This window comes from Heteronotia binoei, chromosome 8 (genome assembly GCF_032191835.1).
Source record: "Heteronotia binoei isolate CCM8104 ecotype False Entrance Well chromosome 8, APGP_CSIRO_Hbin_v1, whole genome shotgun sequence".
Lineage (NCBI taxonomy): Eukaryota > Metazoa > Chordata > Lepidosauria > Squamata > Gekkonidae > Heteronotia > Heteronotia binoei.
The window spans coordinates 66,152,546-66,169,512 of NC_083230.1; the positions used below are offsets into that span (position 1 = coordinate 66,152,546).

A 16,967-nucleotide genomic window follows, 5' to 3' on the forward strand; every position below is an offset into this window, starting at 1 on the left:
TGACTTGAAAAAGTTGGTTGGAATTTGCAGTTGTATGTTTTGATTGAGATGCAGTTGTGAGCAACTACATATGCAACAACCAGTGGACCCAGATTTGGAAGCACACCCTCATTTGTATTGAAAGACACCATCTAGCAAACCCAAAAATTAACATCATAACATGGATTTGAGAGTGCTTCTGAAGTCCATGTCATACAACTATATAAACTTGTCATATCAAGCCAGACCGCTGGTACCTGTAGCTCAGCATCATCTACTCTGACTGGCAGTGGTTCTCCAGACTTTCAAAGCAAGCTCCTTCCCAACATCTGCAACCTGAGACCTTTTAGCTAGAGATAATGGGGGCTGAACCTGGAGCCTTGTGAATGCAAAACAGGTGCTCTGCTATTAAGACTCAGCCCATCTCTATGCATCTTCATGGGTCATACACACAGATAGTTCTTCCCAGTATTGGAACAGTATTCTTTATGCCTTAATGTGGTTTAAAACTAGGCCAAAATAATTTATAGACAGTGGTTTTAGGAATGATGTATCCAGTCTGAAATATTTTCTATAGATCAGCCTGAAATATTTTCTATAGGTTCCCATATATTATTTCTAATAGTTTGTGACAGATATGAAAATAAATAAATCTGTGAAAATCTTTACGTTTAAATAAAGCATTTCTTAATGTATATATTTGTGAATGCACTACAAATGAGCATTTTAACAATAGTTTAACTTTATAATATTTTAAGCTTATTGTATTAGTAATTTGGAATACGGGGTGAAACTACTATTTCACAGAACACAGTCTTGTGTATAGGGGGAAATAACTTAACTACACTACATGGCTGAAAGGTAACATTTAGTGTCCCCTTTATATTTGTATATAACAGTGTAGCATGCTTCAGCCTTCGTTCTGCTTTCCATGCCCTTATTACAAATAATATCAAGACACTGACAACTATTCAGAAGAAAGCTTTTCATTTTTATTTGAGCTGAACTAATCATAAATAATGGAGAATACTAAGTGATGAAATGTGTATTACTTTTAATTTTTTTTGTGCATATTTTATGACATACAGGAAAAGCTAAACTATACCTTGATACCTTTTTTTTTTGTAAATGCCAAGAATCCATAAGCATTTTGAATAAGCATCATGGTAATTTTCTGTTCCAGATGTTGACTATTATTCTTTCTCTATTCTCTCACTGGAACTTTAAAGGGAGTCTCCCGACATCCCAGCAGTCAATATTTCATGTTATTGCAATAGCCCCATGTTTGCAATTGTTCCAGTGATCTAATGTTTATTATGCCTCTTGATTGGTCTCTAATAGTTTTGGCCAAGTTTATAAATCACTTTCTATGAAATTCAATGCATTCTCTCTTGCTCCTCAAGAGATAAAGCAATCTTATGTGGCCATCCCTCAATGCAACCCAGTTCTCCAGATATAAAAAATCTAGCATGTTAGTCCATTGCATAACATTATTTGAGAGTCTTATGTACAGTACTGAAGATTATATTATTCTCATCCATTTCAGTATTTTCCTTCTACTCAGAATTTCCATAAAATGAAACTTCCTTTGGACTTTTGGTGTTGGATCACATAAATCCAGATTTGTTTATTCATGTATTTACTGAATTGTTAAAATCCACAGCAATTCCAAGATGCAAAGCAACCATCCTTATCTTCATATAAAATACAGTCCATCTTGGTGCACTCTCATTGGTTTCACAGCAGCACACTCTTTGTCCACAGCTCTATATTCTCAATATGGAGTCACGGTAACAACAACAGCAGGTGCAGACTCAGTCTGTCACTCCAGAAGGAATACAAATATGCTTAAAGCTGCTTCATTTATGAAGCAAACATGGAACTGTTAGCTGCCTGGTGATTGGGAGAAAGACAGAGAGAGAAGAAAACTCTCAGTAGCATATGGGAGGTATTTTCCTGAAATTTCAATTTCACAAATTGATAAAAGGTCCCCAAAATAAATTTTAAAAACAATTCTCTTTCATAATTTTTTTTTCAACTCTGCTTGTACTGTTTACATTTCCAGTGGTGAAGCCAAGGCCCACATCCAGAGAGTAGCAAAAACATGCAATGGTAAAGAAGGCAGATGAAAGAAGATGGAGACAGCTGAAATGTGACTAGGAGAGGGTAAATTTGTAAATGAATGAGGGAATGGTATTTATGAGGTGGCAGAAAGAATGGAGATAAGACTTTGTGATATGTGTGAAGCAGGGAGGCAGAGAGACGTCCATGAACTGTTTACTGAGCAATGTATATGTGCATATTATGTGCATAGGCATTTATGACCAACCTTGATACTAGGCATCTAATTTTAAGCATAAGACATTTTTTTTCCAGATTGTAAAGACTCAATTAAATCCAAACAGCTTTTTCACTTAGTTTCACCTAACTTCTCTACTCACTGTAGTACCCATTCCACAATGCTGTTTCCCCCACACTGGTCCCATGATCCTCAGAGCAGCCCTTTTTTGTGGCCAAAAGAGACCCTTCCTTCCTCTATCACAACATGGAACAGCTTGTAGAATCCAAAACAATTCAGCTCACATCTGAAACATATCTGCTAGCTCAGCCTTATCAAAGAGCTCAACCACCAGAAAGCCCAGTTAATGACAGGGCTTAGATTGCCTTTTAAGTTTTTTCACTCCCCATATAAAAAGATTACAATCCTCTTGAATATTACAGATGGCATCCAATATTAATTTTCCTGACTATTTTTGTAAGCCTCCTTGAACCAAGAGGAAAGGTGGCATAAAAAGATTTTAATAAACAAGTTAAGAAATTTTTGATATGAAATTTGAAATTCTCTGTTTAGCATCCTAGTAACCTCTGCTATGCTAATGTGTATCATGACAAACTAGGCACCAGACTCTGGAACAGCAATTCATGGAACTGTTTTACTGCTCGCTCCAGAAGACATGGAGCTTTTTCCCACACAGCTTACCACAGAGCGAAGTCCCTCCTCACCGCACAGCTTCTGCTCGGATTTCCCACCAACTGCTCCGCGGAAGCAGGAAGTGCCAGGCCTTTTGTGTCGCAAATGTAAATCGCTAAACCCCAGTTTACGTTAGCGACGCAAAAGCTGCGGATCTTCCTGATTCTGTGGAGCAGTTGGTGGGAAATCCAAGCAGACGCTGCGCGGTGAGGAGGGACTTCGCTCCACGGTAAGCTGTGTGGGAAAAAGCTCATGGCTTCAAATGTCCTATAGGGTATGCAAACATCCATGGAAGCTCCTTGTGTAACATAGCTGAGTTAGTGGGAAGTGCCTGTAACCAAGACAGTTGCTATTCCAGAACTGGATCAAAGTGCAGAGTCTGAACAAGATCAAGTTGTGCTTTCCAAGAAGCACCAGAATTTTAATTTGCATGCCTCTCTCAATGGGACGCAAAAAGAGTCTGCTTTTGTAGACTGTGGCTCTGTTAATGAAATGACCATATTGATGTTGCAATGGCTCATAGGTTTAATATCCATATATAAAATTACACAACTATAATATTTCATATCTATGTTTCAATTAATTTTCAGCTTTCTTCCACAGAACTGAATATGTTTGGCTCTCAGGCCTAGCAGCCTATCCAGACCTTTGCAGTGAAACCTTATGCAACTTTCCCCAAGTACAACGTTAATTACAGGAAAGGCAGTTTCAATGAGCTAAGGAAGGCATCTAATTTCCCCCTTCTCCAGTATTTCTCTTTCCCTTCTCTGGCAGCCCCCATAGTCCCTCCCCTTCTCCTGCTTCTTTCTCTCCTTCCCACTCATCAGCCAACTATCTTCATGTCCCTCCCCCCAGCAAAAAAAGCCTTCATTGTTCAATCCTTCTTTCTCCTGATAGCTCCCTGGGAAAACTCTGGCCCAAATGTTTGGTGCTAGACCTGCAAAGCCTTGCAGGGGGTACCTCAATTTCCCCGGTATCCCTTCTCCACATCATTTCCTCTTTCACTACTTCCAACAGCCTCCATATCCTCTCCCCATGTATTGGTTTTTAGATTTCAGATTTTGCAAATGTCCCCAGTCTCTGGATTTAAGTATCCACAGATGAGATCATGTTGAGAATTAGCTGTATCAAAAAAAAGGAAATATTATGGAATAGTAACTCTATATTTCAAAGTACCAGTCTTCAGAAAACCTGAAGGGAAAGTCAAAGACTTGTTTTTTTTGCAGAACTTACCCAGACATGAAACAGTAACAGTGTATAATAAAAACAACAGCTACACTTGTAGAAGCGACTTTTCTTTCTGCTGCAGCATACTGAAAGACAAACAAGCATAATTTTGTGCCACCATGTTGGGTGGGGGAGGCTCAGTTTTTACATGTTTTAAACTTTTGTAGCAAAAAAAAAAATTCAAAATATTAAAAAAAATTAAAAAACGTTTGTAGCAAAAGAACATTTATTTAGGCAGAATACAGGTCAAGCCACACACTAGAAAATCAATAAGTTCAGGCCTCGTTTTGGGCAGGAGCTCACAGGAGCAGAGCTACGGAACCTCTAAATTACATCGTACTCTTTTTTCTTACCCTCCCCCCAATACTTGCTTCTGGGCTACATTGTTCAAATCCCCAGTGAGAATTTTGCTAAACTTTAAGATTTGACAAACTTTCTAATATTTTGTCTCACAAAAAATGGGAAAATAACCAAAACATATAAAGCAGACAGATGGAAATCTTCATCATGCCACTGTGGCCACATAGGAGAAAATTATGTAAAAAGTATGATGGCAGTAAAGTTTTCTTATGACAATTATAATTCAAAAAGCATTTTAAGGTAGCTGCTTACAATTTGGTAGCTGATACAATTTAGTACACCTTCCGGTGATGTCAGGGGTATGTGGCATATGCAAATGAGTTGTGCTAATGAGCTCCAGCACCTCTTTTTCTACAAAATGACCCCTGAATAAGTTTATTTCAGGGTTGCCAGGCTTAGGTTTGCCAGGACAAGAGGGGATAACCATCAGTGGGAAAAACCCATATCACATCATACCTCTCTAGGAATCACCAGCAAATCTATGATAAAGCTTTTATAGTAGAATTTCCAGTGTTTTCTAGTCACATTAGGTTTTTCCTGGAAGTGCTGTCAAGCCATTGCTGATGTTGTTCTCCCCCCACCCCCACCCCCCATACACTATTGGAGTGCTGATGGACAATGTCCACTGAAAGTGGGGGACTGATTTTGCACTCACCTTATGCCTCTCTCACGTTCGTCTTAGTGTGGCTTCCTCCCAATTTCCCACTATCTGTCCTGGGGCTGCAGCAAGGATTGGCATTTTCACACAGCAAACAGAAACTGGTTTTTAGTGATTTCTGTTTGCTGCATGAAAACACTGAGGCCGTTTTCCCACTAGCGTTTGCTCCGGCGTAGCGCCCCATTTACCTCCGGATCTTCTCTTGGATTTCGCACATGTTGCTCCGGCGCTGCGCTTTGCTCCGGCGCTTCAGGGATTTTACGCCGGAGTATGTTTTTCAGCAAGTTGCCGGAGTTTCCGAAAACCTCCGGATCCACTCCGGATCCACTCAGCGGAGTTTCCTGTGCGAAATCCATCCACGCCGGATCGACTGCTTTGGGGGCGTCACCCTCTCCCTTTCCGTCCTCCCACCCCATCCACCCGCTTGGCCAATCATCAGCATTTCGCGGCGCTTCCCCAAAGTGCCGGCACGGCCATTTTTTTTTTTTAAACTTCACAGTTTTGCGTAATAGCGATATTTCGAAATTAACAAATAGAAAAAAAAAAAACCCTCCTGGAATAGCCTCAATTGGCACTTCAATTGGTTTCGTTAGAATTTTTTTTTATTATTGACTTTAGTTGCGTTATTCCGCTGTTGCGTTATCTCGATAATGCGAAAACGACCATTGCTGGGGGGGGGGGAATGTAGTGCCGGTGCGGGCCACAGCGTCCATGTGTGTGTGTTTTAAGAAGGGAATGCCTCCCTCAGCTGTGCCACCAGGATTTCTGGACCTGCACAAAATCGCCATGTATAAAATGGGAAGTTGGAGTCCTGCATTCTTCTCCCTGGCTACATTCCGCTCGGTTAGAAAGTAGACGCGACCGAGCTCCTCACACGCGCCACAGAAGGGGAAGGAGAGAATGGAGCGGGGGGGGGAGCTCTGGCAGCAGGAATCAGTCAGGTCCCCGTTGCAAGCGCCAGCCGGGGAGGGGAAAGAGAGCGGAGGAAATTTGGGGGGGGGGGATCTAGTGCTTCAGAATTTGGGGGGGGGAATCTAGTGCTAGGATTCTCCACTGTGAATGCTTCCGTTAATACATAAAGGGCTGTGGAGGATTCTACAGCTGCAGCCAATCCATAAGCAGCAGCAGCACACGTGATGCGGTTTGTCCAAGAAATGAAGGGGAGGCAGCAGCTCGATGTTACGTTAGTACGTTAGTACGTCATTACGCGACCAGACTTGCGCTTAAAAAAAAAATGATTGACAGGGCATCGGACTCAAGCCGATGCCAGTGGGAAAACGATTTGAGCCGGGGCTTCAGGGAAGGCGACGCCGCAAAGAGTCACTAGTGGGAAAACGAGAAAAATGCTCTGGACATAATTGCGCCGCGGAAAAAGGGGAGCAAACGCTAAGTGCGAAAACGGCCAGATAGAAAATAGCACATGATTAAGTTAACTATCTCCTACAATCTGAATTATGGTTTTCTATAGCTGCTATAGGAAAAACACACCAGATCACAGATCTCCCAGGAACATATATGGTTTGCCTTTATGGACCCTTGCTCTTTAACCCACTCTGGCTTCAGAATGTTTATTTTGTAAGGTTTCTCACACCTTAAAGATAAAATGCAAAAGGAACAAAAATGGAGCAAAACAGGTATGGGAAAATTCAGATTACAGCTTCATTAACTGCAGCAAAAGTATATTTTATCTTTAAAGGTGTCTGAAGCCTTTAAAAATACATTTGTCTTCAGAAACTAAAGTGGAATGAAGAACCCATATGAAAAGGACCTTAGCTTGCATTCCAAGGCCACTTTCAGTTGACATGTGCATGCCTTTCTTCTCACACAAAGACTCCTGCTTACAAACTACAAACTTTTCATAACAAGAACGATGAAGTATGCAAATGACTTTGATCCTAAGCTAGTAGGTAAAAAGTATAAAAATTTCCTCTGGTAAACTGTAATAAAGTCAAAATACCTTATCTCGTTATCCTCTTGGCAGACATCAGACTGTGCAGTCCGGTCACTCTCTAGTATGTGTCTGCGGGTTGTTCTCTATGGAAAAATTGCATTAGACACTTACAACTCTAAAAGAAATAAAGTTACAATATAAATAAGCAAAATATTATTGTTAGTTGTCCTTTGAATAATATGCATTCTAATTTTTACATTGTTAAGTGTGTTATACAATAAAACATTTAAATCCCTGCTGTCTGCTTCCCATGAAAAGCTATGAGAGAAGAAAGTAGGGGTTTCCAAACAGCTGAGCAGGGAGAACTGCCACTTATCTGTTTGGTTTCAATGGGTCTTCTGTGCAGGCACACATCCCTCTCTCCTTTCCATACTGTGGGATCCTCAGGCTCTTGAGGTCCTTCCACAGTGGCAAGAAGGGACTGAGAGAAGGAGTGCTCACTCCACCCTGTGTTGGCTGGATGAGAATGAGCCAGCGCATGAAGGGAGGGGACTGAGTGCTCCAAACATTCTAGAGAGCTTTAGATAATAGATCTCCAGGGTGGGCCTGTGTAAGTGAGACTGCACAGAAGCCACAAAGATGAACTTACAGATACAACCCTTATTTCCTTAGCATGGTATCAACCATGAATTTCTCATAACAAGCTGAGACAACCCTTGCCTTGGTAAGCTCCTACAGCTAGAATAGTGCTTTATCTTATATCATAAAATGTCCTTTATAGTTACTGGCATCTGGGACTTTTATGACCCCAAATAGAGCAGAGGTACCATTAACATGTTGGGTGAAAAAGACACAGGTCAGTAGTAAAGCACATGATTAGCATCTGTAGGGTGGTACAGCTGAGATAGACCTGAATCTGCCTGAGCCTCCAGAAAACTGCTGCAAGGCAGAGTGGACAATTCTGGGCTGGACTGATCAATCAGCATCTTCACATGTAACCCTTTTTCATTATATGGAGATAAAACACTGTGTTGCTGGAACTGGATCTAATGGTTTTACTGCCATGAAATGACTCCTGATGAAAATTGATCCTAAATATTTGTATCAGCCAGCAATGCTACCACAAAAAAAAAGGTGGAATGTCACCATACAACGTTTGTAATGATACATCATATACAGCTTGCCCTAACCAATATCAAGCTTAATGATTCTTGCCTTATACTGAGGACTTCATTGGTTCATGAAGGTCAGCACTGTCTACTCAGACTGGTAGTTGCTCTCCAGGGTCTCAAGAAGAGGTCTTTCATATCACTGATTCCTTGAATATTCTAACTGGACATGTTGGAGATTGAACCTGAGACTATCTGCATACCAAGAAGATGGTCTGCCACTGAGCTACAGCCCTTTACTCAATATATTTTACTTACAAGGAACTTAAATTTAGTACTCATGGTTAAATTTGATAATGCTTACCTTCCAGCATAGAGCTCCCAAAATAAAACCAACAAAAAGGGTCACCAGTGATGTCAGTGCTATACTAATTCCTTGTAAACTGGAGCTGCTCAACAAGCCCAGTGCCTCCTCTGTAATTAAAAACATTTTAATTAGTGAAGCAGTTTAATTTTTTTTTTTTTTAAATTAAGCTAGCATTGTCATAAAGTCTATGTTGTTAAAGGATCACCTTGGCAAAATATCCATTGGGTTTAAAAGATGTCTGGTTTGTAAATTAGAAGTCTGCAGAAAATTTTTGTTTGGCTGCTGTATACTCACAGCTTTATTTGCACTCACTCAGGGAAGATAAACATTCTGGCAACGGTATAGTACTTTTACCATCCACAAAGCAATGTTTATCAATATTCTTCCCTTCTTTTCTGTGGATTTTCTACTAGAGTATCTCTCCCTCATATTAAATTCCCAGGGCACTTTAATAAACCATACCAAATTACACAACAGCAGGGGTCCAGTTTGGTGTAGTGGTTAAGTGTGCGGACTCTTATCTGGGAGAACCGAGTTTGATTCCCCACTCCTCCACTTGCACCTGCTAGAATGGCCCTGGGTCAGCTATAGCTCTAACAGAGGTTGTCCTTGAATGGGCAGCTGCTGTGAGAGCCCTCTCAGTCCCACTCACCTCACAGGGTGTCTTTTGTGGGGGAGGAAGATAAAGGAGATTGTGAGCCGCTCTGAGATTCAGAGTGGAGGGTGGGTTATAAATCCAATCTCTTCTTCATCTTCTTCTTTCATAGCAGGAGCTCCTTTGCATATTAGACAAAAAAAAAGCCCTGTCAGCTCTTGGAGGATTGGCTACATCAGGGGTGTGTGGTCTAATATGCAAAGGAGCTCCTGCTATGAAACAATCCCTGCATAACAGTAATTCTCTCCAGGACTAAGCAATATAAACTCAAATCTCTATAAGTAGCATATTTGCTATGCCATTGATCTTTGGATCAGAATGCTCACATTTCCCAACATAGAGGTTACATTTAAAATCAGCCATCTGGTAGTGGCACTAGGATTGCCAGGTCCCCTCATCACACTGGCGGGGGGGGGGGGGGGCGGGTCCAGGATGTCCCTAATGCAATGATGTCATCTGGAAGTAACGACATTATGTTGGGGATGTTGCATTATGATGCTCTGGGTTTTGGGTAAAACTCTATGGTAAAACTGGCTTCAAACCACAGAGTTTTGCCTTCAAGCCAGAGCATCTTTGTGTGACTTCCCTGATGTGATCATGTCACTTTCAGGCGATGTCATGACATTGGGGATGTCAGACAGCAATGTCACGGTTGGGGGGGGGGGGGTCAGCTGGGGGAATCCCCGCTGGAACCTGGGGACTGGTAACTCTAAGTGACACATAGAATAGTGTTGCTGAACAGAAAGAAATCATTATAATCACAGTCATGATGTCCTATCATAATTACACAGGTGTTTATCCTTTGACTGTTTGGGATGTGTGTGGTACATAAGAGAGTGTTTTATATGCTACTTTAACTGTGCACTTATGTATACACTTAAAGGGAAAGGCAGGAGATCATGGATGTCTCAAGTGAGTCCTCTCTCCTGCAGAAAACATGGGAGTGGGGTGTGGCAGGGGTCTCTGTGATGCTGGGGAACCCCTGGTTCCATCCCTCAAATCTCCAGGTATTTCCCAACCCAGAGCTGACAACTCTATTGTCACCTGGAAATCAGTTCTAATTCCAGGAGATCACCAGTCACCACCTGGAGGTTAAGTAGTCAAAACAAAGGGCCACAGCATGGAGAATACAAATCAGAAATACACCGCTCTAGGCACAACAAAAAATAATTTAGTAACTGGCTGTCATTTGTGTACAAATATATACACAACATACAAATCCCAGAAATAAAGTATGGACTACAGTAGATCAATCCAATACACCACGTCAAATCTTCCTCAAGTCCAAGGATGAATAAATTGAATCTAAAAAACTTATAGTTTTGTTTGTTGCTATCACTTTGAAGTGGTACCAAACTAGACTCTAAAGAGCTTACAATCTTAATAACTGTTATCACTTTGGGAACACCAATCTTGTATGCAAGAACTCGCATACATTCATTGCAAACATTCACCAGTAGCCAAAGTCTACAATGATTATACAGGGAAAGATTCTTCTCATACAGGAATCTTTCCCTGTATAATAATTGCAGGCTTGCAAATAAGACTGTAAGTTCCCTGGAGTCTGCTTTGGCCCCATTCCAAAACTGATAACAATTATTAAGATTGTAAGCTCTTTGGAGTCCAGTTTGGTCCCACTTCAAAGTGATAACAACAAACAAGACTGTAAGGTTTTTTTAATTCAATTTATTCATCCTTGGACCTGAGGAAGATTTGAAATGGTGTATTGGATTGACCTACCGTGGTCCATACTTTAAATTTGTGATTTATAAGTTGTATATATATTTGTACAAAAATGATTGGCAATTACTAAATTATTTCTTCTTGTGCCCGCACTGGTATATTTCTGATTTATAACCACCTGGAGGTTGGCAACCCTATAATGTATTTTCTAGTTTTGATTATATTTCATAGACAAATAACAGACAGTTCTATCTAAACAACATCATCCTGAAACTGCTGGGAAACAAGACAAATAAGTATCCAGAAGTTCCAGTACAATATGCTATATGTTATTCACCATTTCAATTTCTTGTTTAATGACTGTCAGACATATTTTATGGGCTTTATTTCCCACTTTCCTTTTGCCCCAACAATCTTGTCCAGTCTAGTTCAAACCACATTTTGAGCTTCACTGCAAACTGTGCATTACAATGCTAATGTACAGTTTATAAAGCTGTCTTAGACTTTAAATCTTGTTTTCCAGTCAGATTTATAGCCAACATTGTTTGAACTTTGTTTAGGCCCTGTAGGTGTGCCAACTCTAAAAAGAAATTTTAGTCAAGCAGAACAGATACTTCATGCTTACATAATTGAAAGTAATTTTTTTTAAAAAAACAAACCATTCTAGCTAACCAGAATGTAAAAAAGGAGTACTCTGTGAAAAGTACCATCTTTACTGGCTAATGAGTATTCTGTTCTTATTTTGCTTCATAATAATGTTATTGTTTGTATTTTTATGCAACTCAGATTAAAGACCCAGGACACTGTACTATTAAAAAGAGTCCAGCATTGCATGTGCAAAACTGGCCAGCCATGTGCTTCCAGAAAGCCCACAAGAAAACATGAAGGTAATTGTCTTCACCTGCTGTTTGCCCATAAGCAATTGGTTCTCATGGTTAATATCTACCAACAGACCATTAATTTCTCTAACCCTCCCAAGGAAAAAAACTCTAACTATACTACTTTGGCATAGGGGTCAAAGTGACCCCACATTACAGCAAAAACCAGTGGAAACCTCATAGTTCTCTCAGTCATGGCATTAGCTACTAAAAAAAATCAGGCCTCAAGAATAACTTCCTTCAGAAATGCAGGACAAAGGAGAGCAAAATTTGGAATTGGGTTAAAAATACTCCTAATCAAAACTCTGCAAAAACGTAAATGTGGTCAAATTGACCCTACATTTTAAAACAGCAGACACAGTTGGGAATCTATAAAACTGTTTATTTTTAACTGTTACAACACTGAAACGTAATGTGATAATAGTGAAACAATAAATAAGGACAACGGGAAGCAATTAGCTCAGAAAACAGGTGGCCAGGGGTCACAGGTGAACAGTTCAGTGCACAGATGGCTATGGGTCATCTAGAGTAACTTCCCTCTGTAAAGTTGAGATGGTCAAATCAGAGGTTTGGAAAATTTGAAGGTGAACAGTTCAGTGCAAAGGTCAGCTCAGTGGACAGGTGGCTGGGGTCAAGTGAAGTATTTTCCACACCCCAGATATGTAAAGTTGAGACGATCACTCTAAGGCTTGCAAAATTTGAAGGACAAAGGGAAACAATTAGCTCAGGTGACCAGGGATAATCAAGAGTTCCAGGCTTCATGACTTCTTCAAGTCAGGAAAATGTGAGGATCAGAGGATGCCTTCAAACACATCCAGTCTTATCCTGCTGGGGGATAGAACAACCCCATTTCCAGAACTGCAGTACAGTTCAGTTTGAGCTTTTCCATGTGGCTATGGGCATGAGGGAAGCTTTGGCAGAGCACAAACACAGGGCTTTTACCTGCTCCTACTTATACTCAACAATTTAGGTTGCAAAGACTGGTTTCTCTGAGGGTTGTTGCAACTCCCAATTCCAAAAGTAGTGTAAAACCTCAAAGCCAAAAATGTCTATAGATATACATTATGAGAAAAAAATTGCTTTCATTGCTTGGTCTACTTTTGAATAAAATGGAGATAATATGTGCTATTAGATAACTCACTGAAAATGTGAAGACAGTCTGCAATTGCAATAAAAAGGCCAATGCCATGCTGGGAATTATTAGGAAGGGAATTGAAAACAAATCAGCCAGTATCATAATGCCCATGTATAAATTGATGGTGTGGTTTCATCTGGAATACTGTGTACAATTCTGGTCACTGTACCTCAAAAAGGATATTATAGCATTGGAAAAAGTCCAAAAAAGGGGAACTAGAATGATTAAAGGTTTGGATCACTTTCCCTATGAAGAAAGGTTAAAATGCTTGGGGCTCTTTATCCTGGAGAAACGGTGACTGCGGGGTGATATGATAGAGGGTTACAAGATTATGCATGGGATGGAGAAAGCAGAGAAAGAAGTACTTTTCTCCCTTTCTCACAATACAAGAACTCGGGGGCATTCAATGAAATTGCTGAGCAGTCGGGTTAAAATAGATACAAGGACGTACTTCTTCACCCAAAGGGTGATTAACATGTGGAATTCACTGCCACAAGAGATGGTGGTGGCTATAAGCATAGCCAGTTTCAAGAGGGGATTGGATAAAAATATGGAGCAGAGGTATTATTGGAACTGTCTGAGGCAGTGATGCTCTGTATTCTTGGTGCTTGGGGGTGTGTGTGTGCAAAGTGGAAGGGTTTCTAGACCCACTTGTGAACCTCCTGATGGCACTTTTTTTGGGGGGGGGGGTTGGCCACTGTGTGACACAGAGTGTTGGACTGGATGGGCCATTGGCCTGATCCAACATGGCTTCTCTTATGTTCCTATGTGTTGGTCCACATTTTTTTCAGTATTTGTTGGGGTAAACAGAAATCCCAGTAATGATTATGCCTAATGCTTTCATTTTCAAGCCCAAATATATTGGGGGCCAGATGGACCCCATTTACAATTTTGATGAAACTAAAAATAAAAAAGAAAGGCACTGGAAAAGGGAGAGATGGACTTCAGGGCACTGCCATTCACTGAGGAGAAAGTTCAACAGGAGTTTGGTTCCTGTAGAAAGCTTTAAATTGGTGAAACAGTTTTTTCCCATGACTTCCTGGGTAAAAAAACCAAAACCCTATTGCTTGGAAGGTCTAATCCTAGGGTTGCCAATCTCCAGTTGGGTGGCAGAGATACAAAGCAATGTTTCTGTGTAAAAATTAGTCTTAATTGTGCTTCTGAAGGCTAACACAAATAAAGTTACTCTAACACTGTAAAAAACTGAAGCTATGGATCTTAGTGAGAAGTGCCTTGTCATGATTGGATCTTAGAGAAAGCCTGGAAGGCGAAAACAGGTTCTGAATTTCCAGATACCTCGTTTAGCTCTTATGCAGTAAAAATAGAAATTTTCTGCATGTCTAAGAATCTACTTTATTTTATTTTATTTGTATCCCACTCTCCCCGCCAAAGCAGGCTCAGGGTGGCTCACAGCATAAAACATCACAGAGTTAAAAACAATACATATTATAAAATAATACACTCTATAAAATTATACAGTTAAAGATTAAAACAACATATCATATCAAATCTATTATATTATCTTGTTCAATTTGACAATGCGATGGTATTCCATCTATGATGTAGACTCCATGTCAATTAAAGGCCAGCTGGAAGAGGACTGCTTTGTAGGCCCTGCGGAACTGACCAAGATACCACAGGGCCCATATTTGATTCCACCAGTGGGGGGCAGCGATTGAAAAGGACCTTTCCCTGGTGACCTTCAATTTGGCCTCCTTTGGCCTGGAGAATACCAATAGATTTTGAGAACTGGATTGATGCACCCTCTGGAGAGTATATGGGAAGAGACTGTCCCTAAGGTAGGCAGGTCCGCAGCTATATAGGGCTTTAAAGGTAATAACCAGCACCTTGTAACAAATCCAGTACACTATTGGCAGCCCCGGCTGTATGTGCTCCCACTTAGGGGGCCCCAATAACAATTTGGCCGCTGTGTTCTGCACCAGCTGCAGTTTTCGGGTTCGGCACAGGGGCAGCCCCATGTAAAGGGCGTTACAGTAATCCAACCTCGAGGTGACAGTTGCATGGATCACTGTTGCCAGGTCACCGCGCTCCAGGAAGGGGACCAACTGCCTCAGCCGCCTAAGATGGAAAAAAGTGGATTTAGCAGTGGCTGCTATCTAGGCCTCCATTGTTAAGGCAGGCTCCAGCAGTACCCCCAAGCTTTTGACCTTGTGTGCCATTTTCAGTTGTTGGAAGGGGGATTTCCCTACCCAGACCGCCCCAGCTCAGGCAAAGTACCTCTGTCTTTGCTGGATTTAGCTTCAGCCTACTCAGCCTGAGCCATCCCACCACAGCCTGCAACACCAAATCCAGATTTTCTGGGACACAGTCAGGCCAGCCAGCCATCAGTAGATAGAGCTGGGTGTCATCAGCATATTGGTTACAACCCAACCCATACCTTCAGGCAATCTGGGCAAGGGGGTGCATGTAGATATTAAACAACATCAGGGAGAGCAGTGCCCCTTGTGGCACCCCGCAGTTAAGTGGGTGCCTCCAGGACAGTTCTCCCCCAATCACCACCCTTTGTACCCGACCATCAAGGAAAGAGGAAAGCCACTGCAAGGCCAGCCCCTGAGTCCCTGCATCGATGAGGCGGTGGGTCAGTAGCTGGTGGTCGACCATATTGAACGCAGCTGATAGGTCTAACAGGATCAGCACCACCGAGCATCCTCGATCCAGATGCCACTGGAGGTCATCCACCAGGGTGACTACCACTGTCTCCGTCCCATGACCTGGGCAGAAGCCAGATTGGTGGGTGTCTAAAATGGAAGTGTCATCCAGAAAACTCTGTAACTGTAGCGCTATTGCCCTCTCAATAATTTTACCCCAAAAGGGTAGATTCGAGACTGGCCAATTTGCCAATTCGGCTGGGTCTGATGTAGCTTTTTTCAAGAGGGGACGGACCACAGCCTCTTTTAGAGATGTTGGAAAAAGCCCCTCTGAGAGGGATCTATTTACAATGTCCCGTATAGGACATCTAAGCTCCCTCTGGCAAGCTTTAATTAGCCAGGAAGGGCAGGGGTCCAGATCACAAGTTGCTGGGGGTACAGTAGAGAGAATTCTGTCGACTTCCTCAGGCTGAGGGTGAAGTCAGATGTTCATAAAATCCTGCTACGGGCATGAGTGGAGTCCGGAAGCATGTTGGATTTTAAGTGGTTGTCCAAACGTCAGCATCCGCGAATGGTGGTTAGCTCGTTCGAGTCCTGTGTTCAGACGACTGGGGTGCGGACTAATTTGATACTGCTTTAAATCAGGAACAAAATTCTTCTGACAGTTCCTGAGCGGAATTTCTTTGTTTGAACTCTCCATCGTTGGCGACTTGTCGGAAGCACACCAGCGCTTCCCTCCCAAAGCCCCCTGCAAGTGATATCACTGCGCCAGTGAATGAGCGAGCGAATGTTGGCTCGATAAATCGTTTACCCGCCCCATGTCTGGAAACAAAACTCACTTTTGAAAATAGATGTGAACTAGATGTGAACTGATTTGAATTCCTGGGTTTTTTTCTGCACACGTAGTGCTCATGCTGGAAAAGTATTGCTAACGGACTAGCAAAACTGTTAGTGATCCGACCCATTTAAAAGTGACGCGCTGCAGATAGTGGGCATCACTGCGCCCGTGCTAATGCAGATTGACATCTCATGAAACAAAGTCCGGTAGAGCACTCTGATCGACCAGCGACGGGACCCACATGGGATAGAACGGGAGCCTGGCTGTTGTCTGATCGGAAAATTGGTTGTGTGGATTATAATAGAGGTGCATTGCAGATGGATTTAATGGTGAGTGTGACCGCACCCTGAGTATCTTGAAGTGATCCAGAAAGACAGGTTGCTTACCTGTAACTGTAGATCTTCGAGTGGTCATCTGTGCATTCACACTCATGGGATAGTGCGCCTGCGCCGATCCCCGAATCGGTAACTGAAAAACCCCGGGATTTTTTCGCGCTTGGCGCCACTGAGCATGCGCACGCGACCCACTGCGCATGCCCACCAGCGCCCGCGCGACAATCCCGCCAGTTCCTTCCTGACCGCCGAGAGCCTCTTACTGGAAGGAGACC

The 16,967-nt window shown here is 42.0% G+C and overlaps 1 protein-coding gene across 1 annotated transcript in view; it reads right to left on the reverse strand.

Moving 5' to 3' along the window:
* Positions 1 to 949: 949 nt before the first annotated feature.
* KITLG (KIT ligand) overlaps positions 950 to 16,967 on the reverse strand; it is a 155,608-nt gene continuing 139,590 nt past the window's right edge. Inside the window, exons 7-10 of the mRNA XM_060245157.1 lie at positions 8,560 to 8,669; positions 7,153 to 7,229; positions 4,184 to 4,263; positions 950 to 1,872 (exon numbers count right to left, since the gene is read on the reverse strand). Of these exons, the coding sequence (XP_060101140.1) occupies positions 4,224 to 4,263; positions 7,153 to 7,229; positions 8,560 to 8,669 (227 nt within the window). The 3' untranslated portion in view covers positions 950 to 1,872; positions 4,184 to 4,223. The remainder of the gene's footprint in view (positions 1,873 to 4,183; positions 4,264 to 7,152; positions 7,230 to 8,559; positions 8,670 to 16,967) is intronic.